Here is a 27,047-nt window from a genome sequence, read left to right on the forward strand (position 1 = left end):
AGTTCAACAAGTGAAGTATAACCTCGTAATAAACGGACCAACGGACCAGGTGCCTTTAATAAGATAAATTCAATTTATTCTTGACTGTCTCATCACTACACGAGCTTTAATCCTCGTCTTTTTCTATGATATAAGACCACGCTAAAGCAGATAGAGCTATAGCTACCAGGTATAACCACCACACAATCCCAACAACGCCCTCCTCGACGCCCATGGCGAACACGTAACCACCTACGGCCGGCCCAATGGCGCGTGCCAGGCTCGCCAGCATATTACCAGCACCGTGTATAGTCCCCAGGACCGTCTTCGAGGGCGCGGATTCTGTTAAGAGAATTACAGTACTAGGGATAGCCATAGTACGCGCCATAATCTGGGCACACACAACCAACCCTAAGAAAACCCAGCGAGCTCCATCCTCTCCGTTACCCGCCAGTAACGATAGGTACGGTGCCGCGGCGTACGTAACTGGGAACAAAAACAGCGCGATTCGAAAGACGCCGCGGGTACCGATGCGTGCCTGTAGCCGTGGATATATAAAGAGTTGCAGGAGGATACCGCCGACGCCGAAGATCGATAGCCATATGCCGATGGTAGATGAGCGTAGTCCTAGACCACCTGCAAAGGCGAAGAATGTAGCTTCGCTGTTGTCGGCCGGGGGACTACTTAGATAGACGGGGAAGATGTGCATGAAAGCCGAGTTGTGTAGCGGGAGCAGTCCGAACGAGACCAATGCGCACACTACTCTACGCGTCCAAATACTCCGGAAAGGAAGATTCTTACGGCCAATAGGTGTCATCGACGGTAGAGGCTTCTCAAGCTCTTGCTGGGTTTGCCCTAGGAAAGTATCCTCACTGCTGTCTATCCTCACGTATTCCTGTCGCCCCCCCTTTCGCCGTAGACGCCTAGCCCAACGCATAATAGCCGCTCCGATCTTAAGTCCAATATCGCTCTGATCCTCCTTACCAGGAAGGGTTTCTTTCAAACCACCCACGGCTAAAACCAGAGACGCAGCTAATATAGCGGCGTTCAAGAGCGCAGGTAACGCGTACGGATATTCGAGGGCCCAAGATACACCGTCCGGATTCCGACTCGTATTCAAGACCCCGTCCGGTCCAAACAGCCACGCCATATTAACAACGGGTTCCGCCAGACTTCCGCCCAAAGCCAGACTAGCTACCATACCAGCATTGAACACCAGAGGCAGCAAGAGAAAAGCTTTAGTCTGATACTTGCGCTCGCGCACAACTTCCGCCGTCACGGTGCGCATGATTCCAACATTTCCGTTCGCAAGACCCGCCAATATCCTCCAGAACAGCAGACCGCCAAACGACCGCGAGAACCCGAACCCAACGTTCGCCAGCACGGACACCGCAAGCCCGCCTACAATCGACAGTCGCCGCCCATGCTTATCCGACAGCCGGCCCCACGGCAGACTCACGAGGAACTGCGCCAGCGGAAACGCGGCTACGAGCAACCCGGAGAACTCAGATATACGCGCCGCCGCGGCACCGGCAGTTTCCGGCGGTTGGTCGCCGCCGTCGTCGTCGCCGGAAGGGGATGATGGGGTTGCGGGTGGGAGGACGGAGCGTACGAGGTAGAAGATATAGGGTAGTAGACAGACGTTGGAGAGCGGCTCGGATAGGCGGCAGAGGGATAGGATGAATAGCTGGTCTTTATTAGGTAGATCTCGCCATCGGATTTCCGTCGGCTTCGGCGGTGCGGTTTCCTCTATGTTTGTTTGCTGGCCCCTGACATTTTCGCGGGCCGTGTGTGCGGCGATTCGGATTTCGGAATCGAGGTCTTGTGGTTGGTGATATGGTTAGCTTTTGTTATTATGTTCTTGAGAAATACTGCAAGTTTCTCTCTCTCTCCCTCCCTTTCTCTCTCTTTCTCTCTCTTTCTCTCTCGTCGAGTACTTACCATTTCCCGTGGAGAGCAAGCTCTCGGTTGCTTGCATATCCCGACCCATCTTGACGTTTGGAGAGCTTGGACGGTACGAAACCACTCAGCTCTGACACTACTATTGTTTGTCCAATTTTATAAACATTGCTACTTCTGTCTATAAGAGAATAGGTCCTTCGGTTGTACTCTTAGCCTGGTGCGTGTAGAAGGAACAGGATAAATTAAAATTGTATTATATGAGCTATTCGACTCTCATCTCCAAGATAGGGGGTACACATACAAATGTTCCCGGCAGCACAACATGCTACAATTCTTCTCTTATATCTATCACCCGCGGAAGCTCTCTCCGTCTGAGCTTCTCTTAGGGTAAATGCCCATCATCTCGTCATCTTCATTTATTTATTCTCTATAATTCCCCAGCCCGTACTCTAATTACCCAAGCCAGATTCAGCAACCCGAATTAGACACAAGGCTCGTCCAGCTCCGAATCGAGGGTTATCTCTTAACGGCAAATATACCCAGCGGCCGGGGTGTTACCAAATCCAATTTATCCGCATCCAATAATACTCGCCGCCCCCTGCGCGCACAACATCCAGGTGCCGAGTTACTATGTACGTCCGCTCGTCCCCTACGCTATATCTGGTGCCGTGCTACGTGCGACCCTTGGCTTGCATTCCCAAACGCCAGTAGATTTCCAGAGAAGACCCCCCCTCGTGCCAGCTATATCATACCATCATAACACCGAACGTAGACAATATGGTTGAGGTTCGAAATCTGGATGGCAGGCTAATGCGGGGGTGGCACGCAGCCATTTCTTCGACGCGGGAGATATTCCCAGCGCGATGGGTAAGCTGTATGTATGCTCTCCGCGAGACACTAGTTATAGAATAGACAGCTGAACAAGGTCAGCTTGCTGGCTCGCGGAGGGGGGCGACATCGTAAGCTAGATAGACGCTTTCTCTTTTCTCAAGTTTGGCCATCATCGCCTTGTTGTCTCACATAGCTCTAAATTTTGCCGTTCTTCTCGTTGTGCTTTGGATCCTCTACGGCATAAACTTCGCGGAGTGGCGATGGCGCTGGTAACAAAAGCTGATATTCGGCTTCACTTATTATGCATATTCTTTGCGATTGGCTCATTCGTCTGGGGCTATAATGTCGGAATTCTCTCATCTGTTCTGGTCCATCCAGGGTTCCTTAAGGCGATGGGCCATCTTACGCCGTCGCGAAAGGGAGTAATTACAGCTATCTATTACTTGGGAACATGGTATGGCTACACCTCTGTATCCTGTATCCTCTACTCCTTAGATATACTAACTAAGCTGTAACCTAGTGAGTCATTTATACCCTACTAAATCTGCTTGATATCTCATATGCCACTCTATAAGTTTGAATGATATGGTATTTCATAGTTCTTGAATTAGAAACCATGAGCTTTCACGAGCTAAACGCTACGCTCCTGAGTAAAGCTAACCCGTAGTAGGGCTAAGCTATATTTTCATCTCGCACCCGGTTAGCGATCTCTTTGGGAGGCGGTACGCAGCTATGGCGGGTATATTAACCGTCGCCGTCGGTAATGCTTTCGAATCCGGAGCATCTGGTTCGGGTGCGTACGCTATGATGATAGTCGGCCGAATTATATCTGGTATTGGAGTGGGCATGCTGTCAACTTCAGTACCCCTATATCAAAGGTTTTCCTCCCTTCCCCTTCCACTTCCGCTCAGGAATGGTCGAGCGTGAATATTAACCTCTCATAGCGAGGTTGCCCCGGCGGGAAAACGAGGAAAATACGTCGTCCTGAATCATGTTGGTTTTGTTGCCGGCCTAGCAGCGGGTTTCTGGTAAGCATTTAGAACTTATTCGACTCATTCTAAAATGATCCAACTAAAAATAATGACTTATAGGATTGGATACGGAGTAACATTTTGGAACACGACTGAGTATGACATATACGTATCATGGCGGGTTTCCCTTGCCGTTATACAGGTCCCCTGTGTCATTTTTGCAGTCGGGCTCCCTTTCATCCCCGAGACGTGAGTCGTCCGTCCTTTCAAGATACGCCTTTTTATAGGCCCCATCAATTTCGCTAATAAACATGACATAGCCCCCGTTGGCTTATTGAGCACGGTCACTATAACAAGGCTCAGAGGTCGCTGCACTGGTTACGGGAAGGTAGTTTTACGGAGGTCGAGATAGACTCCGAGTTGACGCGCATCCGAGAAGACGTGGAAGCGCACCGAGCGACCGGAGAAGCTAACTGGTTGTCCTTGTTTCGAGATCGGAGCCTGTTCGAGCGGCTATGGCGCGCGTCGTTGCTTCAGTTCATGGCACAGATGTGTGGCGCTACCGCTATGAAGTATTATTTGCCGACACTCTTCGCCAAGCTCGGCCTTCCTACGCGCGTTACGCTGCTGGCTGGAGGCATCGAATCGACCCTTAAGATTGGCATGACAGTTATCGAGATGCTTCTCATCGACCGCCTCGGCCGAAGAGTAACATTGACGGCAGGATGTGTCGCAATGAGTTTTGGCATGTTGGTAAGTTGGTACAATCTGCTACAACTCTTATTGTCCCTTGAATAGACAGACCATTGACTAACAGTTATTAATTCAAGATCAACGGAGCGTTAGGCCAAGTATATCCGAATAACACCAATAGAGCCGCTGATGTAGTCTGTATCGTCTTCATTTTCATCTATGCTTTGGGCTACAGCATGGGTTTCGGCCCGGCAGCTTGGGTATACGGCTCCGAGGTGAGAACTAATATTCAATGCCTCAAACTGAATATCGAAATGCTAACGTAAAGTCCAAGATATTCCCTACCTCTTTTCGTGCTCGTGGACTTAATTTCTCTGCGTCGGCCGGAGCTATCGGCTCTATCGTCGTGGCTCAAGTTTGGCCTGTCGGTATCGATACAATCGGCTCCAAGATCTATTTCTTCTTCATGGCAGTCAATGTCGTCTGCATTCCAGTAGGTTCTCACTGCCCTTAGAAAGATGTTCCTCCAGTGCCGTATCCTAATATTAAATTTAGATCATCATCCTCTTCTACCCTGAGACGAAGGGTCGACCGTTAGAGGATATGGACTTGCTATTTAACAAAGCTATCGGAGGAATTGGCGAGGAGGCTGACGAGGAGGTCGACGAACAGTCCGAGCCTGTGCTACCTAAGAATATCAGCCGTCCATCGCAGGGCTAATATCTCGGAGGATAGAGATCAATTAATCGATAATTTCGGATAGATCTAATACCCTAGTGGAAAAAAACTAGGTACCTATATATTAAGACAAAGCTATATTACAACAACTCGATGGAAGCTAGTGTTAGTTAGACAAACACAAATCTACTTGGATAGGGTTGACGAACCAAAGTACTTAAACTTCTGAATTCATTAATATCTGAAGTACACGTCGTTCTAGTAGCTGGGTCATCACCCTTCAGACCCAAGCTATTCCGAGGATCAACGAACCAATAACGGAAAATAAAATAAAACCCCCCAAGCCACTGGTATCTACCAAAACGCCCTCCAAATGCTACTCACTAATAACCGTCGTGACCCATAATACAAACAGTGATCGAATCATCACAAATATTTCTCACTCTAGTCCCATTTGAGCCTCGTCCCCAATGCCCCATTGGCCTTGGTCTCTCTGATGTCCCTGAATCTCTAGCTCTAAGGCTGGAGTCAAACTACCTTCATCGTCGTTAGAACGTAAACTAGCGGTCTCGCTTGTGCGCCTAGATCTATGCGTGCCACCTGTATTTCGTCGACGTAGTTGAGGGCTGGACAATCTGAACCTGGCAGATTTTGATGATGTGCTAAGGACGGAAACCGCATCGTCTTCCTCCTTTATTCTACCTTTAGCAGACCCTTGATTTGAAGACGTGTCTGGAATGGAAGTCGAGAGGGCAGACGCGGTGTCTATCCTCTCCGAGCTGGGCACCGAAACAGGGGGCGGCCGAGTCGGTAATTCGGGTGGCGGGGGAGAAGCCGTCTCGTCCGAAACCTCAACAAGTTCGGCGTCGCGATACCATTTTCGTCGACGTGTCCAACGACCCCAACCATCATTACCTCTTCGACCGTTCTGCCACTATTTTAATTGTAAGCAAGATCAACCAGTCAAATTGGGCCTAGCATGAACCGTACCTTGTTATCATAGAAGATCCATCCATTTTTGCCGGCATCTGTATCGTAATCTGTCTCGTCCATATCAGGCACACCGTCGACTCGCCATTTGCTTCCCTCGACCCATCTCCACTTTGCACGCCCGTCTTGTACCTCTGGCAACTCAAACTCGTCTCTAGGCGGGACTTGGTTATTGTGCTCGTCCGTCCAAGCCGCTCGTTCGTAAGCGAATAAACTGTTGGTCCAGCCTAACCCTAGCCAGCGTCTCTGGTTTTCGTAAATGATAAAAGTGAAGCGTACGCCCGAGTCCTTAGCTCCGGAGCGACTGCTCCGTTTCAAAGCCTCTGTCAGAGCAGATTTTGATATCTTTGTAACTTCGCGTGGCTGCTTCTCCTTAGTAGTCGTGGTCGTGAGAGTCCCATTTCCATCGGCACCTTCAGGCTTTGTCTTAGCTGGCTCTTCAAATTGCAATCCCGTGACCAGTCTCGCAACCCTTCGTATAGTAGCACTTCGCCAAAGCAGCGTTCTGGATACTCGGCAGACCTTCGAGTGCCATGTAAGTACTAAGGTCCCGAGCACTAAAACTACCCTCTTCGTTGTTAAAATTCTTAGCGGCGGGAGCGTTAAGAGTATCCAAGCGGGTGTAATAGCCAGTATTCGAACAAACAACGTAGTGAGTGCTGGTCTCGTAGTAGCGCTGGTAGCGGTCCGTTGGGTAGATAGGAAGTCGGTCATTTCGAGAAGAGGTTCGAGTAGAATATTACACCTGGTCGTAAAGACCTTAACAGTGTCGACGATCTCATCCAAGGTCTTTTGATGCCTCGTACTAGTAAGCTCGCTCGAATTTCGCTGGTGCGAGCCGCCTGCGCCTCCTCCGGCGGATGCGCTCGATGTCTTATTTTCCTTATTATTATTCGCCATACTCGGATGTTCAGCCCAGCCACTGCTTGATAATGGACTATATCGTCGCCCGTACATACCCCCTATAAGACCCATGACCACAACGATAGGGCCGGCGAATCGCACAATGACGTCGCCATACTGGACGGCTGCCCAGAAAAAGGCAAGCAGTATAAAACTCTCCCATTGATCTCCAGTAGTCCAGGTCAATAGGCCTACAAGCTTATTCAGAGGTAAAAGGAAGGGGTGACTGTATGCAAGAGCACGGGTAATCTGAGGCGGCGTGGCGAGCAGCAGAGGCGACTTCTGGTGGACTAGGATAGTCGATCTCCGCTTCGCAGCGGAGGCGGCGGTCGATAGGTTCGCTGTAGAAAAGGAAGCATAGGTGGGAGGGGTGTAGGTAGGAGGAGGGGCGTAGGTAGGAGGAGGGTCGGAAGGGGTAGAGGAACCGTCGACGTCGCCGCGGGGAGTATGTTTCGGGGTCGACATGTGTGTCAGCCAAGGCGTGTCCTATAGCGCGAAAACAAGGTAGAATAGAGGGTCAGCTTTAGTGCGCAATCATATCGAACTGCACATAGTATGGGGTATATGCGTATAGGTGGATGCTGGAAGAAATGGAAAAGCCGGTAGAAGGTCTGGGCGGAATTGCCGAGGCTTATGCACTTTTGATGACGCCTTCAATAAACATAGACCATAGGTATGTAAGATGTAAGAGAGATGGACGGAGAAAAAGAAGAAGGAGAGAGAGGAAGAAAAACTTGTAAGAGTAAATTCTGTAAATTCTAGTAATTGATAAGAGTATGCGAAAGGACAAATTATATTATTAGGCAGGAGCAGAAAGTGATAAACTTACCAGAGCAGCCATCAAGGGCTGAAGTTGAAGTGGTTTGTAACTGCGCGCGATGCGATGCGGCAGATTATCGATTCTTGAAGACTGAAGTACGAAATAAGGTATAAGGTATGAAGTAAGTTAAAATACCTTTCAAGGTTATTACAAGGATCTTATTAAATCAGACAACCCGGGCTTGCTCATCCGAGAGCTCCTTCTCAACCTTACTATTGTCGTTGCTGCTGCCGCTGTCACCGTTTGCTTATGAACGCGACGTCATTCGGCGATAGTGTGACTTCGTCATGTAACGCGGTAGTGTACACTCTTGTATATGGTGCTAGCCGTTTGAAGTGGAATCTATCGCAACGCTACGTACAGACAAATAAATAAAATAAAGAGGACATTGGTGTATAGAAAATGAAAAGGAAATAAGAAATAATTTAAAGAAATCTCATTTCAATTTGGCTTGTGATGATTCCGTACCGATGAATGCCTTAGAAGACATTGCGCGCCAATAGGTACATAAGATGATGCAGGTTAAAGGTACATACCTACCTGTCTTAGTTGCCTAGCCTATTAGCTCAGCGAAGCTACCCGAGTCGCAACGCGGGGCAGTAGCGCTAAACTCTCTCTCGCAGTCCTCGGTATTTTCACATGTGATAAGAGGTAACCACCCACTGCCGCTACGGTACCTAATGGAGCTACCCAGGTAGGCGGTAACTTTAATACGTAATAAGAAATTGTTAGTTGGTATCTACCTAGGTACCTAGGTATATATAATAACATACCTATACGACCAGCGTAATTAATAACCCAAGAAAAATAACATCGTAAACCACGGTGAGAAATGAGCACAAGCTGTTTTTCCTCCTCTTGAATTTTATACTCAAACGATTAGCTTCACTGCTATTCAAAACCCGAACCTACAGCTAGGATAACAGTTCATCCTAATATCCATACAGGCTAGACTTTCTCCAAGCATTCAACATCGGGATTTGCGATTCGAAGCTGTCGTATAAACCCGCGACTCTGAATCTTACCAGCTAAAAGCTTAGTTTCTTTACTCTGGCCGAAAGCGATTTTCCACGATGAACCATCCTTATTGTTCAATACTATAACGCTATTCCCGTGGGATCCCGGGACGTACTCTCGCGAGAAGCTGGCTACTTCCATTAGATCAATCGTAACGTCTACCGGACTTCGCCAGGTCGCCATTATCTTTCGATCCTTATCGTGGAAGAGTTTGACACAATCTTCTTCTTCGTTCAATCTCTCCCACGATGTTGCTCCATTGCTACATTGCGATAATTCAAAGTCCGCATTGCCTGGGGACGATGTAGCATCGGCAAAGGGGTTACTAACGGACTGGCTAGATGTAGAAACCTTGGTGCCTGCTATTGGGTTGGTAGAGGAAGTAATCATCTCGGTTTCAGGGAGCTGGTCTTCCTTATGCTTGCTTGACTTATTCTCCTCTTCTTCCTTATGCTGTGCTGTCTGGGTCGTTTCCTCAGTAGTAACTTGCTTATTCTCGACCAGGCGTTCTCTGTCCGCCATCATTTCATCTTCCGCACTTATATCATCGCGCTCTTTATCGATACTAGCCGCCTGTTTCGAGTTTAAGGCCTCGAGGATTTCATAAGGATCACACTGAATCTTGTCGCTAGTTTTCGACTTGAGATCATTAGACGCTCCGTTGATAAGAGGCGAGATATCCCTGTCTCCATCAATATCTTTGTCGTCAACATGTGCTTCCTTGCTTCCTTTTAATCCGGGGATAGGTGTTGTGATGAGGTTATGGATAACTGCTGCGAGAGTTGACTCCGGCGATGTAATGCGATCGACACCAGTTTGAGGGGCGCTGGCAGCTCTATCTCCCAAAGGCAAATCGACTAACTGGTCAGGTTGTATTGTATGGGAACCTTGTAACTTTTTCGTGCTAGATGTATAACTTTCGTGAGATTCTTGTGGGTTTATAGGATACGAACACGCCCGTCTCGCGAGCCCCCGAGTTGATTCCATTCCTGTAACCACTGGCGTAGAGAGATGGTTCTCTCCTGACTCTCGCCATTTTTCAATTGGCTTATTTAATTCTTCGGTATCTTCTATACTCCGCAGGCCGTAAAATGCCCAGGGTCGATCCGAGGAGCCGCTTGGCTTTATAGCATGCGAAGAGGGTTTGTCCCAATCATCTTTTTCGGCGTCGGAAGTATCGTCAACATCAGATCCGGAAGCAGAATAATCCTCATCGCCAGGAATTTCCCCACCTTTCAAGAAATTCTCCCACTCTTCTAGGAGCGTCTCCGTATCTTTGGTGGAAATTGACAGTGCGTCCGAGTTAGAGCATAGGCTATCCGAGTCCTCTTTATCTACTGACGGATCATGACTCGTAGTAGGATATCTTTCAGGCCCTTCGGGTTTTTCACATCCACTAGGATGGATGCTTATTTTAGCAGACTCGTCCACAATCGGGGTGATTGGCGAGATCGACGGGGGCCGCGACGTTGGGGCTAGTTCACAATTAGTACAAAGATATTTGTTTTGCTTGGATGGATTACTTACGATAAAGACGAGCCTTTTCCCTTTCTTCCCACGTACTAAAGCCTTCCCTCTCAGCAATCCAGCGACAGGCAGCATTGAAAGGATGGTCTGGTTCGGATGGTGGTGTGCGTTTATATAGAGGGAATTTGGTCAGATATCGAGCTGGGAGCCACGCTACAGTCTGAGCTTCATCGAAGAACATAACGGGAAATTTTCTTGAGTCAGTTTTAACGCCTCCATCTTCATATCCTGGTGCCCAGCCAACTATTTTGTTTGATTCGTAAATATAGCAGTTTGGTGGGGAGGATTTCTTCTTAAGGAGACCAGTGTCCTTGAGGGTAGAGTTCTTCAGGCCGCTTCCGTCTTGGCTATCCCACCCGAGTATCATAACAGGATAGATTTCATCATTATATTCCGAGCTACCATTGGACTTCCAGCGGCCATGATAAATATTGAATGTCTTGGGGTTAGTAATTATTTTTTGTGAGTTGGAGTTGTTCCGGCGACTCGTCGGTGTGTCTGAATTCTGACGAGCCCGAACTTTTGGTTTCTTTGGGGTGACATCCGCGCCCAGCTTTGCTGTCCATGAAGAAGACGACTTTTTCTTTTTCCCTTCCTTACGCACCTTTTTTTGCATCTTATCTCTTTTGTTAGACTGCTTTTCTGACTTAGCAAGGGGTGGTTTATATCCATTTTTGTAACTTTCCTCTGCAACCTGGTTGTTAAGCTTTACCAGTTCCTCGTTGCAGTCAACCACCAGGTAACCCAGTGTTCTAACGGCCATATCCCAATTTCTATCGGGGAAGCCGTGATCTCGGCCATTAAGATGCCTAGCGGCTCCTGGGACAGCATTTTTGGTGAAACGAGCCTCGTGTTTCTCACACTTTAGAATATACCACTTCCGACTACCGCTCGGCCACTCCACAATTGTATCTTTGTGTTTTGCGGCACCATTCTGGTAGACCTCGTCAAATTTTATCGTTCGAGTTGGTAGATGAGCATTTTCGTCTAAGGGTGTGCTAGCAAAGGTTTGGTGGGAATTGATAAATGTTTCGACGCGCGGTCGCTTAGGGGGATGTTCTTTCGGCGTGGATGCCTTGCGTTTCTTAGACTGGACTCGCATTATCAGACGTCTCTCTCCATAGATGGTTTCATGCTGGACGGTGCAAGTCAGGGATTCATCGGCCTGGTTTCGATTATGAGACTCGGAAGAGATCCAGGGCATATGTTGATGATCCCCTTCCGTGCGATTAGATTCAGTACTTACATCTTGAGGCCGTGAGATGACACTGCCTTGAACACCGGCAGTTGCATTCGTATCTCCATTTATAGCCAAAGAGACTTTAAGTTTCTCGTGATAGGCAATTTCATGACGAGCACGTTCCGCCTTCTGTTCCTTCTCAATGATTATCGTTCTTTTCTGGTGGCTAGCCTCAATCTGCCGTATATCATTCTTAAGGCTTTTTTCGGCCATAGGCAAGATTATCTCCCTGTACAAGGCCGGTGGTACCGCTGCCTTTAATTTTAGTAGGTCGCTTTCGCTGCTCTCGCGGAGATCTTGCTTCTCCTTTTCGAGTAGATCCTCATGAAAAGCAAGTTCCTTGGCATGTTTGGCTATCATGCATTCCTTCTCCTCGTTCCATCTTTCATGGATGTCTAGAGAGGCTGGAGGGTCCATTTGGTGAAAGATGGTATGATTGCGTGCAGTAAAAACCATGTATCGTTTGGTTGACAGAAACCAGTGGATCAAATGAAGCAGATGGTATGTATGCGAAAGTATGAGAAGTACAATTCCCGGGTGAATATAACATGGAGAGTGGTTACCATGTACTTCCAGGGAATGTCAAAGAAAGTATTATAAATCTAGGCATCCAAGTCAGTGAGTGTGACAGTAAAAGACAGTACGACGAGAAACGAATATGGATAGAAGGAAAAGGGGGAGGGAAAATGCTAACAGGGAGGTGTAGTATAGAAGTGCTCGTTTATCGTATGTTTTCAGGCCGCTACTTAAGGCCGAGTTTGCATTGTGAGGACAGACGCGCCGAGACTAACACGACGAGCAGAGGTTCTTTTTATCCAAAAGGACAATCAAACCATTGGCAAGTAGTATTCGAGTCGGTTAAAGGTTAAAGGGGGTGAGTAGCTGTTCTACTCGATGGAAATGAGTTGATATGGGTTGATGGGTTGAAATGAGATTAATGTGGCAATTGGAGTCCGACGTCAAAAATCGACAGTTGGGGCAAAAGGTCTTATACTATGTAGATGCGGGTAGATGATAGGAACGACTCTCTTGGTGGGCTTCCAAACTCGTTCTTGATAGGCTTTAAATGGTGCAAATAAAATAAAATAAAATGATAAGGAAAGAACCCCCCCGAAAAAAAGATGTCAGGTTGTTGGCTTTTACCTCAAAAGTCAAGCTTAAAATCTATTAAGCCTCGTAAAAAAGTAAGCGCGTAGGTAGTTACTTACATATAACTAACTATTATATATGTGTTAGGTACTTTAAAGCAACTGTAATAAATGGAAAAGAGGTACCACGTACAAAAAGGCGCGACCAGCAAGATTAATTTATTTATACTTGCTTATACTTGCTTTTTCTTTTATGTATACCTAGTTACATAAATTTCGTACATGTACGAGATCATTGCATGGAAGTTTTAATGCTGCCCTTGTCTAATGTTTTATTAAATACGTAGTACATGGGTGTTGCCAGGTGATCCACATCATCAGGGTAAAAGACAGTTGCGGGGCACTTGCCAGGCATTAAAGGCAGGATCGAGACGTCCACTCGGGGCATCGGGGCATCGGGGCATCGGGGCAAATATAAGGTAAGCAAAGGCAGTTCCGTAGTTTTTAAAAACCAACATCGCACTTTCGTAATTTGTAATATAAAACCAATTTGACAATAGGTATAAAACTCGGCGGCTTAAACGCTTTTTTAATAAATTAATAAGTGGGGAAATAACTTAAGTATTTGTAATATTAAAAACAATAACTTAAAGTAATAACCCGAATATTTAAAACTCGGCATCCCGATAATCCTCGGAATGAGATATCATTGGTTTATCGCTGGCATTGGGACTTTATACCAGCATGTTCCAATGCATACCTCTTAATGAAGCACGATATCATTTAATGTAACCATACCCGGGTACATACATACGCATACATCAAGTACCTCCTCGTGTAAGTACTCAAGTATGCAATAATAAGCCAAAAAGCAAACCAAGTGGCTTTGCAGACAATAACCAACACAACCTGCTTTACAGGATATCCCCCAATAATATCGAGTGCTTTATGCAAGTTCTAAACGTCCCGGCACACTGCTTCCTAGATGTGACTCATTACCACTGCTTACCCCCACGCTCATCTTTACTGCAGCCGTGATATGCTGGTTTGGTAAGGAATATGTACGTCTTTCCTGGATAAAAAAGGGTTATAGCATGTTTAAGGTGGCAAAACAGGGGCTAGTAGGTACACTTACCCGAAGATGAGATCTATCACAATACGAGTACGGAAGTAATGAAATAATTGCTGTTCCGCGAAGACTTTAAGAAAGTTACTCATGCATAGATTGTCAGTGATAGGCTTGTTTATTAGGTGGCGTAACGGAGCCTTATTTTAGTTTTGTAGTAACTTTATATATCTCGGCATTGCCCTATATCGTCCTTTTCTCCCCAAGTATTATTAAAAATATTTTTCTGAAATTAACATTCCCGGATGAAAAATTAAACGTAGATACAATATATCTTGCATGTGAAAACATAAACACATGCCCCTTTCGAATATGTAACCCCTTAAATAAGTATTTAATAGTTGGGGTTAAAGTGAAAATAATCCGCAGTTCACTCGGAGGCTTGGCATATCTGATTGTAGTTGATGGTTAAAAAGGCCTAACAAATAAGTTGTGAGATAGCATAAGAAGTAAAAAAACATTAACTGAAATATTTCGATGAAAGAACAAATATCACTCCAGGAAAAACTGCTGCCTTTATATGCGAGAACTCATTTGGTATTAATAAACCGACCTACCTTAAAGACTTGGTTTATCGTAAACACTTATCCTATTACAACATATTTAGAAGCATATATCCCTTTCTATCTTTATATATCACAATCGTTTATATCTAAGACTTGTAGACGTTTCATTAAAAGAGAATACTTGATAATTGGTATGATTCTTTTATCTACCTTAGATTCGACACCACAAGGTTTATTCAAAAGGGCCATAGAGCCAAGAAAATAGGTCTATGATCCCATAGAGACCTAGGTAGTCAGACGTGAGAAGACTTACAAGTCTAATGTCACAGAATGCCTAAATACTAGGTATATCATTATGGTAAAGTTGCTAATATGAACGAGGCATGTACGTGCCCTAGCAAATTGCTCTACCTTGCATCGCCGCTCATGATTGTCATCCCGTACCAACTCCGTACCAAATCTACCCATCTACTAGTTTACAAAACTCCCTTTCGGTACAGATATAGCCAACGTGGGCAGATGCGGTGCGTTCACCAGAACGAACACCAACCAATATAATGCTGACAGAGGTTCTCGAGTTTAGTTGCTTCCATGATCAACTTGTTCACCTGTGTTAAGATATCCAACTCGTCGGTCGGCTTGAAATCCCGACCAGTCAGCTTCTGGTTCACGCGGTCTAGCACTTCGACCGCGCGAGCGTTTTGTATCTCGGCCATCTCGCCGTCAAGCATCTGGCCTGTACCATTAATCAGACTTGAGTTCGTGCGTGCCCTGGCGCGAGAAGCGAGTGGACCACCGGGATGGGCCGAATCAACGGCACCGGCTGCTTGCTGTGCAGCGAGGAATTCGGAAGGCGGGTGCTCGGAATCTAGGATACTCGGTCTACGGGCTCGCTGAGCACCAGCACCTAAGGATGATTCGCGTTCGGAACGGAAGTTGGGGCCAACAGGAGAGGCGGCGTTAGTGAGACGCCAGGTCAGCAACGGATCGTGGATAAACTATAAATGACCTAGCGTTAGTATGAATATAACTTCTAATAGTAATGACAATCACTTACGGCTTCCAGGACGGCCATAACACTTTCTTTATTCTCCCTAAGAACGCGCATGACATGCTCACACGTAATCCGGAAGCTACCCTCAATGTTGCTAACTTCCATCGCGTATGTGAGCATTCTAGTAAGACGGAACGGGACTCGCTCGGGATATTTATCTCGCTTCATGGCAACTTCGAAACAGTCACCGAAGTCGATATGGATAATCTTGCCAGTAATGCGGTCGAGCATTAAGTTGCTCGGATGCCTGTCGCCGAGACCGAGAATGTAGCCAACCATGCTCATGACACCTAGACTGCGTGTATAGTTCGTACGCCTTTCTAGCCAGGCCTCAGAGCTCTTACTCTTTAGCCATAAGACGCGGTATAGATCCTGGCCAGTGGTGTTGTCTAGCGCGTAACCAAAGACTTCAACCTTTTGCATGAGAGTAAGGTTGTCGTAGTCCGGTGCCATCTGTAACATGATACGGTGCTCTATATTAAGGAGAATCTTTCGGCTTTCACGATACTCGCGAATCAGCACATGCAATGTGTCGCTGTTTGGCACCCAGCCGAGAAGTCCCGAATTCTGGCTGAGGGGTATTGCCGGATATTGTTGAATGCTAAGATGGCGTTTGTAGCACTCTGAGTCGTTAGCGAGCAGAGTGTTGCACAGACCGAATAGCTGCATGACACGTTCGTCTTGCCGAATATCCTCATGTCCCTTTAATAAGAAGGAATACTGGATTCCATCGCTGCCGTTGATGTTCAACTTTCTTGGTCGCTGCTTGGAGTTGATCACGCTGAAGGTTGTGTCGAATGAGAGGATGCGAACGATGGGGGCGCCACTCTTGTATTGACCGGGAACTGCCAGATCGAGATTCTTGGCTGCTAACAGTTTTGGAGAACAATATGCAAGCTCCAGAGACGACATCTGCGGTAGTTGTCTCCCAATCCGACGGAACACTTGGTAGTATAGATCCCACGCCTGATTGAGGTCGTTCACATCGTGACTAGACTCGTACTGGCGGCACCACTCCCGAGCTTCGGTGAGGTCTCGACCGAAGGTCTGCGCGAAACTAATCTCGCGCAGGGTCTCCGGCCCTCGCTCCAGTAGCTCATGTAATGGTCCAAGAGTAGCGAACATGCCTTCGATGTTGTGATCTCCAAAGTACAACCGAGAAGCCTCTTCGAGCCCTTCGTGCCAAAGCTCGTGCCATAGTACCGCGACACGGATAAGCTCGTGGCTGACGGTGTCAGCCTGTTCCACAAGCTTAGCGCTGTGTGCACGCATGCTATCCATAATCAGCGCCGCCGACTTTGATCTTCTGGAGCTCTGGGCCGACTTCATCGCTACGGTTAGAGGATATACCAAGGCTTGAGGGTGATTGCGTCCGACATCGGCGAGTAGATTGTGAATAGATTGGCGCACTCGCGTGTTAGGCTGATTGATCCGGGCGATGAGTTGTGGAATTACCTCTAGCCATGTATCGACGCTGACGGTCCCGAAGCCTTGAGTAACGGCTGCGTTGACTTCGCTGCTGCCACCGTGCGCAAACCACAAAGTGAGGAGGCGTAGGGTATCCTGAAGGGCACTTCCAGATGATAACGCGATAGACTTGAAGAAACCCTGCACGGCAGGGACGACGTGGTTGATGATGATAGTTGAATCTGGCCTCGGGACGTTCCTATCGGCCGGAGGTGTGAGAGCCTGGACGATTTCGAAGTTGGCTAAAGCCCACGCGTGCCACGCCTTGTACCATTTCGGATTATATTGCGTGGCTTTTGAGTAGGAAGTTAAGATGTCCTGAACATTATGGTGCTGCCAATCGTGTTTGTTCAAGGAGACTTGCCACTCTCCCTGCTTTAGGAAGCATTTTGCAAGAAGCACCGTTTGGTCTTGAATTAGCTTTTGCGTTCTAGAGCTAGGCACACCCGCGTCTGCACCATTATGATAGCCGTAGTCGCTCGTCGGGTCTACTCCATTGGGCGCGGCTTGTATCGACGCTCTGGCCATCTCAAGGCTCTGGGCAGAATCAGCCGTGAACTTCTTCAGGCAGAATAGGGTCTTCTCAGGGTGGCCTGTTTGGCGTAGCTTCGCCTGTTGTCCGTACTCCCAATAGAATTTCAAGACGGCGTAGACAACTTGTGGGGGAATCCTCGCGGGCGTGCCTTGCTGAGGCGGGCTGTTCTGGCTCCAGTAGGGTATTATCGTCTCAAGGGGGTGGTCGGTGCCGATGAGTTGTTTGAGCGACTTCTCCGCCAAACCCATCCTTCCGGATTTTCGACACAGGTTTGCAAATTTAATCCACATGTGCATATTCTCCGCGGGGCTAATAACCAAGCCGCGGAGTCTTAGCATGCGCTGCCATACCTCAACGTTCCTTTGACATCCTTTCAGACGGCTCTCCCACGTGCGTCGCATCGTAGCCTTCTTCCTCTCATCAGCCTGTTTATAGACGATGATCTCCTCGAGTTCTGCAAGCATCTGTACTCGGACAATCACTTGGTACGCACGGTTGTAGGACTCGCTCACGAGCGCGCTCAGTTCCGTATCGAGACCCTCTCGCGTCTGTTGGATACAGGCGGCGGCTTCTCGGAACTGGTTGCGATGCAACGCTAGTATTGCACCGAAGAATGAGCGGTCGGGTGAGTTTCGCTTCATGGACTGTAGATAATTGTCCATCGAGTCCCATTTACCCAGACCCCAAGCGGCCGCGGTTGCGAGTGGTGCAATACGCCTTTGGATCTCGGGCGCTGAGTTCGCCCACGTATTGCTGGTTAAGCTGGCCAGGGCATCCCACTCTCCAAGAGCATGCAAGCAGCGCATCTTGCCCATGACGATTTCGAGCGGAACCGCTTGATCTCTCGGCATCTCCGCCTCCCTCTGGTTGTAAAATTGCAAGGCTTCTTCCCATCGTTCCAACTTCTCGAACCAGGTTTCTCTGAGCTGGATGCCGTCTTTATAAAGCTGCGCCTTGCGAAGAATGCCGATTGCGGCGTCGTACTGCTGGAGCTGATTGTTTATGACGATCAAGGCTTCAACAGCTGGTCCGCTCTGGTCCTGTAGGAACTCTAATTCCTTGTAATGGAGGGCTTTCGCGTATGCATGACAGCGGCCGGCCTCCCTACCAAGAACCCTAATATCAATAGGCAAGGCTTTGTCGTCATGCTCCATGAATTCGGCCAAGTTGAGTAGGAGCCCAAGCAGGTCTGGCGGCACGTTCTGGGATCGTATGGCATTCTCGATATTTTGGATGAGCTCGTCCTGGAACTGCTCGTAGAGCTCGCTCCAACATGAGACAAAAGCCGAATTAAATAACTCACGGGCAAGGGGAAGATGCACACTACCCAAAATAGCACAGGCACGCAGGGCATGATTTGGCGACTCTGTAAGGAGAGTTGTGCTGAAGCGTCGGAGCCATTCTTGCCAGTCTTCCTTAGTAGACTTGCCTTTGGTATCCCAGGCGGCCTTCAAGTGAATCGCGTTCATCTCGAGTTTCTTGTTGCCAAGGTCAGCGAAAGATGGCTCGTCTGACTGGTCAATGAACCGCGTCTCCGAACTCAGATCTTGCGGCAGAGCCTCTCCTTTCTGTAGCTTGCTGACGAGAAGCTCGTAATTTTGATGTTGGATCTGGCTGGCTTGCAGAACTTTGTTGACGGTGCCCATGAAGTGTAGGTAATCTCGCCCGAGCTGTTGAATTAATGCACAAAGAGTATCCAGCGCTGCTACGCGTAGGGAAGATTCTCCACTAGCAAGAACCCTAGTTAGTGGATGGATGATTTTTGCGGCGTAGTCGTTTAGGTTGACCTGGCGAGAGATCTTGCCAATGGTCTCGATGGCCGACTTCCTCAAGAATGTTGGCTGGCCCTGCTTCTCGAACGTCCGCACGACTACGGGGATGATTAGATGCATATATTCTTCGCTGCTAGAGCCAAACACCAGGAAAGCATGTAGAACTTTCTCAGAAGGAATCCGCTTAGTCGTCGCATCCTTCTCTAGGACGCCAAGCATCGCAGGGAGGAGGCCTGCGAGATAGATCTTGAACTCTCCCTCCAAGGATCTCGAGATGGCCTCAACAAGTGATAATATTGTAGCTTGGAGTGAGGGCGATGTATCCCAGTAATTATGGAGCGTGTCAATAATCTGCGGTAGGTAATTCCTAATATGCTGTCGTACAATACTAACCAGTGTGGCCAACTGGTTAAAATATGATTCGAGACGATTCTGCGGGCAATCCTTGATAACTTCTAAAAATGCCGGAATGATACGGTCTAGGAATTGGACGCACTCTAGCCCGAGTGTGCGAAAGATATTCATGATGGCTTCGATAACCGCGGCATGGTGTGGGGCGAGTGAATTGTCTTTTAAAATGTTTAGTAGGGCGTTGATTACGACGGTAGGATAATACTCCTTATTAGAGGGTGTTAGCCCTGTCATCATGAGCGAGATATCGGTCATCCTGTTGGTCTCGACGCGCCGTTTGGCATCGGGAGCACGCTCTTCTACTTGCTGTTCGTCGTTCTGGTTAGCCTTCTGTTTATACAAATGTGATTTCTCCCGGGAAGGCTTTGGGGTTCTGTTAAGGGGCTTAATGAAATTTCCCTGATGCTTCACTTTAGCAACGGGGTCCTGGTCCAGGGTGAGAGGACTTCCAGTCTCACCCGCGTATTTCTTTAATCCATGGACACGCCGCCAGGTATGGTCATCTTGGGGATTCTGTACCTGATATCTGTAAGGATCCAGCGCGCCCAAAATTCCCATCAGCTTAATCGTCCCCTGTCGTAGAGGCCCACGCTGGGGCTCGGCGCGAATGATGTGCTGAAGTAGGTCCAGGAGCTCGGGGTACTCGAGGTAAGGGTCGATAACGTAGCCAGAATTACTGGCAAGCTGACCAAGAGTGTGCAAGGCGGCTGCTCGCTTAACGTTAGAGGCGTGGTCTTTCAGCGCAGCGATAATGATCGGCATAAGCTTATCCTTATAGGGAAGCATGTCTTCTCCTCCTACCGTCGCAAGCTCGCCGATTGCCTTGAGAATAGTGGCTGCAACGGCATGGTTCGAGTCGCTAGCCTTCGGAAGGAGTACCGAAATCATGGGCTCGACATACGGCTTGATTAATCCTTGGGCGTTCTGCACCAAGTGGCTGAGGAGTTTTGCGCTTTCTTCCTTGTTGCGTGGGGCATCCGAAAACTCGAGCTCGGTAAGCATCTGTATCAGTGTCTTCCGCAGAGAGGGAATCACATAAGCTGGATTAAATCGTGCCAGCCGGCCTATGATTGAGATTGCCACTTCCCTGATTTCGAACACTTCATCATTGAGCGCGAAGAATAACGTCCGGATGTTTTCGGCTTTTGATAGGTGGGGATCGAACCGCTCGTCAAGGGCCGCAAGTACAGTCCGCCGTATATTCGGTTCCGGATCGGATACACCTACAGTTAGTAGCTTCTCAATAACATCACCGACAACCTGCAGCGCGTGGTAACTTGTCTGATTCACGATCGGATCTCGAACATAGAGTTGGCAGCAAGTGAGGGCGGCGGCTTCGCGGATCTCGGGATCGTCGTCTTCGACGTATTTGATGGCAACGTCGCGGACGAATTCATTTAAAATGTGACCTCCATATACCGTTAGCATCTGGCGTTCCTAAGACCGAATCTTGCTCGTAGTAGGTAAAAGGGGTAGTTGAGCCAATAATTGGACCGAGCTCGTGCGATAGCCAAGGATTTAGGGTAGTAGGATAGGATAGGATAGAATAGGATTATTACCTGAGAAGTCAAAGCTTCCTAATGTATTCAAAGCCAGCTTCACCTCAGCCTTCCGGTGTTCGTAAGCTTGCGGATCCTTCGCATCTTTAGGTATGATAGGGACGGACGAAAGCGTATTCGGAGTAGGAGCTCCAAGGGGTTTGAAGGGTTCTCCACACAAGACTTTACTTAGCATATCAAGGAGCCTCTCCTGGATGGTAGCTTTCACAGGCGGTATATAAAATGCCATATCAACTAAGGCCTGTGTGAGTTTCGGAGTAAGCTCGCACGCAAATATGGGATCCAGGAGCGCTTCCATGTATTTGCTAAGAGTCTGGCCGACCGCAACGGCGAGTCTGCTAATACAATCGAAAACAGGATCAACAGACCCCCGTTTTCTAGATTGAATGCTGAGGCCATCTCGGACATAAATAAGAACACTGTCAAGATATGGAGCGATGGCGCTCTTCACCGAGTTGGCAATATTTCCGATAGCCAAGAAAGCGTCATTCCGCTCTTTATCTTTCTTGAGCATGCCGGATAGATAAAGCATGAACTTGTGAAGATAGGTATGGGCAAAATCGGCTGGGGAATAATTGGCGAGGTCTGGGATGAGTAGGACTACCGTCTTACGGATAGTTACGTCGCGATGATCTTTGTTACGGAAGACGATCTCGCACGCCTCCTGATAGTGCTCCTGCATATACATGCCTCCCTGCTCAAGAAGCTCCTTAAGAACTAGGAGGGATGCATGGATGTATTCAACAGTGTTTGTCCTGAGGCCGGTGATGGTTTCATTGTACATCTTGGTCATCCACGCCTGCTTCATCTCCTGGTCTCGCTCTCGAATAATGTGGAAACAGGCACTAACCGTCTCTGCAGATGTCGCGCGGATTAGTTGGCGCTGGTCACGAAGACCAACCCATATTAAGTCGAAGATGAGCCCAACGTAGGTGTACATTAAGGTGGGCGCATTCCGGGCCAGCTCGCGGAGGACCAGGACAGCACTATATCTCTTTTCCTCCACCCTGTCCGATTGGAGCCATTCAAGAGCGGTCTTGACCTCAGATTCGACCAACTCAGATATCAGCGATCCCCCAGGTCGACAGAGCTTTCCAAGAGCGATTGCTGCGGGCTGCATAGGTACGATATCCTTTCCTCTTAGGATAGTCTTGAGGTTTGCCGTGAATCGGGTGTATTTGGCAGTGACGTCGACGCCTTCGAAGTCGACTAGCGCGTCAAGGGCATAGACACCACCCAGACGTTCAGAGGAGTCGTTACCATGGAGCATCAAGGTCGTGATCTTATTATTAACGGAATTATAGAATACATGGAATTGTTCTGTTGGGAAGTCTGCGTTGAATCGTGGTCAGCTCACGTACGTATTTCCCGGTAGCGCAGACAAGAATCGTGAAATACACACCTCTGAAGCAAACAGCGACCAAATCTCTCAGTTGAGCAGCCGCCCGCTTTCTTACTTCATCTCCAGCCCTATTCGGAACCGCAATAATTAGTTGGAACAGCGGGGTTTAGCAGAAGGAAGAGTCGCACCTTGATTTTAGATCCCTGGTAATGGTATCAAGGGCCTCCAGGGCCAGCTGCTGTTGTTGCGCCATGATAGGCGGCGGCTGGAGGGGATACCGGCCTCGTTGCCCTTCAGCCGCGTCGAGAACAGCTTCAGGAATTAACTTCGAAATGCATCAAGATCAAGGGTACTACCAGAACCACTGCGACATCCAATCGCAAGGACCTGTTGGAAGAAAACTAGCTTGGCGCCGATGAAAAAAAGGGGATGGAAGAGGAAGAAGAATAAAACGTTATGTGAAGGTTGTCGTTGTTGTTGGAGGGTATCTACACGCCTTCACCTTTTGCTTGATGGGGTGTATTCAAGCTCGTGACGAAAAGGTAACACAGGAGAGAGAGAGAGCTGTACAAGGTCAAGGTACCTATGTAGGTACAGTACCTATACCGAACTACCGGTGACCTAATACTAACATTAAAGATGTAAATAGTTCTTATCGGTTAAGTGCACTGTGCGATTTATGTGGAAAATCCAAAGTTTAGTACACTAGAACTTACAATTCAGCGCTATTAACTCACTAAATGCACTTCCAAGGCGCTTGCCTTAGTACCTTAGGTAATTAGGGCATGTACTTACCGCTAAGCTTTATTTATCTTATCGATAGTGCTTAAGATAATGACTACATGTTCTCCCATGTACCTCAATCAAGAACGCCACTGACACTTCTTATCGCGCTGGTCGCATAACAACATACATCTTCTAAAATCATGCGATAGCCTTCTTTCCTTCCTTCAACTACTCAAAAACTTATCCTGCAATTCACTCTTTTAATTACTCGAATATTTCAATCCTCGCATAGCCTTACTCTTCTTTCACTTGCAGGTCGAGCAAACTCCCATCCCATATAATACTGTCCTATAATCGTATACCACATTCTTCACCATGGGAAACGATGGCGGCTCTATCCCCAAGCGGCGCGAGCTTGTAAGAGAAGCCGCCCGGCTGCCGACCGCCTCCGAATTGAAAGCCACGGCCTTAGAATCCTTAACACATGCCTGGACGATGTGCCCCTTATCCGACGCGCCACTCGATTTCTCCAACACGGTGTCAGACTGGCGGGGGCGACTCTACAACTACGAATCTGTGCTACAATGTTTGATGCCCTCATCTTCCGAGACGCCCGTATCAGAGACTCAAGAGTCTGAGTTTTCTCGCACAGGAATAAAGAGCCTGAAAGACGTTATGAAACTCAAGATTACAACAAAGAAGGACGAGAAGGGACAGGAGTTCGCAGCCTGCCCCGTCAGCATGAAGGAGCTAGGTGCCGCCACCAAGAGCGTGTATATTGTCCCGTGCGGCCACGTCTTCGCGGAGGTGACTATGAAAGAGATCTCCGACACCGAGAAGCAATGTCCCGAGTGTAGCTCATCTTTCGAGAAGCGAGACGTCATACCTATATTACCAACGGACGAGGCCGAAGTAGAGAAGCTGGCTAAAAGAGTTGACGATCTAAGGGCGTTGGGTTTAACGCATAGCTTAAAGAAGGATAAGAGTTCCGGCAAGAAGAAGCGCAAGGCCGATGATGCGAAGGAGAATAAAATGAGTAGCGACCAGAAAGAGAAAGATACCGGCAAGACGGATAAGAGTAAGGAGGATAAGAATGGCATCGCAAGTCGGATAAATAACCCCATGACTGCGTCTCTCACGGCCAAAGTGCTAGCCGAGCAAGAAGAAAGGGCCAAGCGGAGGAAGATAGCGGATGGATATAAGAGGAGTGAGGCTGTGAGATGACGTGCCGAGATAGATACCCAAGGGAATTAACGTGTAGTCGACTAATACCACAAGCTATAAAGGAGGTTAATAACTTTGCATATTAGTGATTCTATTCGTATCTCGTTGGTTTTAAGGGTCCTTTCTCGGGACTGAGCTGATCGTATATCATAAATTCTTTTCTAATTTTCAGTAGATGCCTCCAAGGAATTGATTCTAAAACGCTAACTTATAGGTACAAGGACCACATCACAATTCGTCCTTGGCATGGCCAGGCTCTACTGTCTCTTCGCAGACAGCGGGTGTGCCCACTTCCATTTTGTAAACACACTTCTCCAACTCGCTAACCCGCCATAACTCTTCGGTCTCAGCACAGGCAAGCCAAACATCCGTCTTGCGGTTGGGGCCATTCCAGCAGCCCTGGCCGTTTTCGTACTTTAAAACCACACGCTTGCCCCGACCTAGGCCCTTGCCGTCATGACGCTCTTCCTCGTCCGCCTCGTCAAAGTCGAACCTGTCGAAGTTACCCATAGTGGTCTTTCCTCCTCCCTTCTTGCTCTTCTGGCTCGTCTTGTCCATCCAGCATAGTTCGTACTCGTACTCGCCGGCCTCAGTTGTAATGCACTTGCCCTTCAGATACCGGAAGATATCGTCTTGGCCGTAGTCCTTCGATAGGTCCTGCTGTTGCTCTTCTAGCGTCCGTCTCTTAGCGTTGACATCATTGGCGACGGAGTCGTGGGCCTCCCTAGCAGCCCTAACGAGACGAGACTCGCTCTTCTCAGAACCCGTATCAGCCAACATGCCATTTTCGATTAGCCATATCCGGAGGGAGTTGATCTTGTCGTGAAGGAATTCACGAAGCGGGCCAGGGAGATAAGCCTCGAAACTGTATACTACATTGAATTAGCTTATGCACAAACATAAAAGGCCCGGGCATTGCTAGAAACGTACGAATATCAGTGTCAGTTGCTTCGTCTTCCTCGAATTCCTTCCAGTTAATGCCAGACTCCTCACTATCCTCCTTCATGACTTCTGTGATATCATTCTCGTTGAGCTGTTCCTGGGCTTCTCCGGCCTTCTTCGCGGCATAATCTTCCCAAGCTCTAACGGCCTTCTTGACACCTTCGTCGTTGAAGTTGGGGTTGTATTCCTCCTTGAACGTCGCTAGGATGCTTTCCAACTCCCGAACCTTGGCTGTGAGCTTATTACGCTCGCCCATGACTTTGCTCAAGGTATCTCGTAGCTCATTGACTCTCGTCTTAGCTAGTCCAGCGAGTACACCAAGCTTTCCAGGCCCTTCATTCTTGACAACTTTGAAGCGCTCTTGGCGCTCGACCTCGTCCAGCTTAGTTTTCAATTCGTCCCGCTTGGCTTCGAGCTCCTTGATTTCATCCGTGAGACTGGCAATCTTGGCCTCAACCCGGCGGCGGAGTTCCTTAGACTCCTTCGCCATGGTCCTCCGGCGCTTATTAGCTCTCTCCAGATTATCTTTCCGCTCCTTTTCTATTCTTCTCCATTCTTTGCCGATTTCAGCACACTTGTTCTGGCATTTAACTCCACCAACGTTTCCGTATTCCTCGCTACCATCACAGCAGAGATCGTAATCGCAGACACCATCGTTTACATACATAAAAGGGACATATGCGCCGATATGGCCCTCGTTGGCACACCAAAAACCGGGTAAAGCATTTGTGGTGTTTGTAGTACCGGAGAGGGAAGCAGGCAAAGGTTGCTCGGGGGAGAGACGATCTAGTAGAGCACATGCCGCAGTGCCAGGTTCGTCTGTGCCATCAGGGCAGTCGCACGAGTTGTCATTGACTCGAGAGGCAGGGATAGTTATCGAAGGGTGGCTTATGCATGTGAAGGTATCTTTGGTTTCGTAGAATTTCACAACTATGAAATCAATTAGTCAGTATAATTGGACTTTCAACGCCATGTAGGTTATATAGTCACAATTATTAAAGAGGTGAGGAAATATAAGAGAACTAACATTCTGGACCAACGCCACGTGGTAAGGAACCAGCTGTAACGAACCCATTTTGAGCTATGACGCCCAGAAGCACCAAAGCCTGAGATTGGCGCATCTTCACGAAGGTGGAAGAGGGAAGGAATTATTCATGGATGGGGAGTTAATTATAATTTTAAAGCTTCTTGGGAAGAGTTTATAGTTTAACACAAAAAGTTAATAATACAAAAGTTAACACGAAAGCATCTCCAGCATTTCGCATTTCGGTCCCCACTACAGCTGGCAAAGCTTGGCAAAGCTTGGCAATCTTGCTTTAGGGTTCCCTGCTAATGCCTGCTAACGTTATGTGGGGGAAATGAACCCTTGTCCGCCATTATGTAATTAGCCACATGTCAATGTCCCAGCGCCCTGGGGTAAGCTGGTAAGTCAACTAAGTGGTACCCAAGTACCTTAAGTATACCTAAGATGCCTCACCTAAAAGTGAGAAAGCTATATTTTCTCTACTAAATCCAGGACATAAAAAAGAATACATATTATTTATAAGAAAATTTGACAGATACATCAGTGGATCAATCTGTATATCTTAATTCAACTTTGTAACTTGGCTGAGAAGAGCACACCAGCTAGTCTGCTTAAAAATAGGGGTTCGAGAGTTGAAGCATCTCTCCTTTAACAATTCAATCCTCATCGTCATCATCCCTATTACCTTCCTCCATCTATGCATACACAAACAATATGAAT

At 47.9% G+C, this 27,047-nt stretch overlaps 8 protein-coding genes across 8 annotated transcripts; 3 read left to right on the plus strand and 5 right to left on the minus strand.

The window, feature by feature from the left end:
* Positions 1 to 106: 106 nt before the first annotated feature.
* On the minus strand, positions 107 to 2,085 carry F4817DRAFT_367322 (MFS general substrate transporter; the record flags this gene model as incomplete). The annotated part of the gene is made up of 2 exons (XM_049307101.1): positions 1,921 to 2,085; positions 107 to 1,800 (listed from the first exon to the last, which is right to left on the minus strand). The coding sequence occupies exons 1-2, from the start codon at positions 1,967 to 1,969 to the stop codon at positions 107 to 109; spliced, it is 1,743 nt and encodes a 580-aa protein (XP_049156421.1). The 5' UTR covers positions 1,970 to 2,085.
* Positions 2,086 to 2,832: 747 nt separating this feature from the next.
* F4817DRAFT_346019 (uncharacterized protein) lies at positions 2,833 to 3,380 on the plus strand. Its single transcript, XM_049304332.1, has one exon. It carries the CDS (start codon positions 2,973 to 2,975, stop codon positions 3,225 to 3,227), a length of 255 nt encoding a protein of 84 aa, XP_049156422.1. The 5' UTR covers positions 2,833 to 2,972; the 3' UTR covers positions 3,228 to 3,380.
* On the plus strand, positions 3,358 to 5,146 carry F4817DRAFT_346020 (general substrate transporter). Its single transcript, XM_049304333.1, has 6 exons — positions 3,358 to 3,590; positions 3,657 to 3,740; positions 3,804 to 3,932; positions 4,004 to 4,651; positions 4,711 to 4,869; positions 4,932 to 5,146. Exons 1-4 carry the CDS (start codon positions 3,445 to 3,447, stop codon positions 4,479 to 4,481), a joined length of 837 nt encoding a protein of 278 aa, XP_049156423.1. The 5' UTR covers positions 3,358 to 3,444; the 3' UTR covers positions 4,482 to 4,651; positions 4,711 to 4,869; positions 4,932 to 5,146.
* F4817DRAFT_346025 (Pex24p-domain-containing protein) lies at positions 5,147 to 7,798 on the minus strand (the record flags this gene model as incomplete). The annotated part of the gene is made up of 3 exons (XM_049304334.1): positions 6,045 to 7,798; positions 5,264 to 5,988; positions 5,147 to 5,189 (listed from the first exon to the last, which is right to left on the minus strand). Coding segments are annotated over exons 1-2 (1,858 nt in total), but the record flags the coding sequence as incomplete, so codon positions are not given.
* Positions 7,799 to 8,480: 682 nt separating this feature from the next.
* On the minus strand, positions 8,481 to 12,717 carry F4817DRAFT_346050 (uncharacterized protein). Its single transcript, XM_049304335.1, has 4 exons — positions 12,246 to 12,717; positions 11,558 to 12,153; positions 10,312 to 11,401; positions 8,481 to 10,259 (listed from the first exon to the last, which is right to left on the minus strand). The coding sequence occupies exons 2-4, from the start codon at positions 12,005 to 12,007 to the stop codon at positions 8,716 to 8,718; spliced, it is 3,084 nt and encodes a 1,027-aa protein (XP_049156425.1). The 5' UTR covers positions 12,008 to 12,153; positions 12,246 to 12,717; the 3' UTR covers positions 8,481 to 8,715.
* A 1,951-nt stretch (positions 12,718 to 14,668) lies between these two features.
* Positions 14,669 to 23,107, minus strand: F4817DRAFT_204687 (FAT-domain-containing protein). The gene is made up of 6 exons (XM_049298622.1): positions 22,600 to 23,107; positions 22,472 to 22,539; positions 21,070 to 22,401; positions 20,030 to 20,919; positions 15,329 to 19,816; positions 14,669 to 15,269 (listed from the first exon to the last, which is right to left on the minus strand). Exons 1-6 carry the CDS (start codon positions 22,662 to 22,664, stop codon positions 14,802 to 14,804), a joined length of 7,311 nt encoding a protein of 2,436 aa, XP_049156426.1. The 5' UTR covers positions 22,665 to 23,107; the 3' UTR covers positions 14,669 to 14,801.
* Positions 23,108 to 23,244: 137 nt separating this feature from the next.
* F4817DRAFT_346056 (DUF602-domain-containing protein) lies at positions 23,245 to 24,460 on the plus strand. The gene has a single exon (XM_049304336.1). It carries the CDS (start codon positions 23,513 to 23,515, stop codon positions 24,359 to 24,361), a length of 849 nt encoding a protein of 282 aa, XP_049156427.1. The 5' UTR covers positions 23,245 to 23,512; the 3' UTR covers positions 24,362 to 24,460.
* On the minus strand, positions 24,461 to 26,531 carry F4817DRAFT_346057 (glucosidase II beta subunit-like protein-domain-containing protein). Its single transcript, XM_049304337.1, has 3 exons — positions 26,331 to 26,531; positions 25,292 to 26,233; positions 24,461 to 25,233 (listed from the first exon to the last, which is right to left on the minus strand). The coding sequence occupies exons 1-3, from the start codon at positions 26,422 to 26,424 to the stop codon at positions 24,590 to 24,592; spliced, it is 1,680 nt and encodes a 559-aa protein (XP_049156428.1). The 5' UTR covers positions 26,425 to 26,531; the 3' UTR covers positions 24,461 to 24,589.
* Positions 26,532 to 27,047: the final 516 nt, after the last annotated feature.

The sequence above is a fragment of the Daldinia loculata genome (genome assembly GCF_022478755.1).
Source record: "Daldinia loculata strain CBS 113971 unplaced genomic scaffold F4817scaffold_47, whole genome shotgun sequence".
Classification (NCBI taxonomy): Eukaryota; Fungi; Ascomycota; class Sordariomycetes; order Xylariales; family Hypoxylaceae; genus Daldinia; species Daldinia loculata.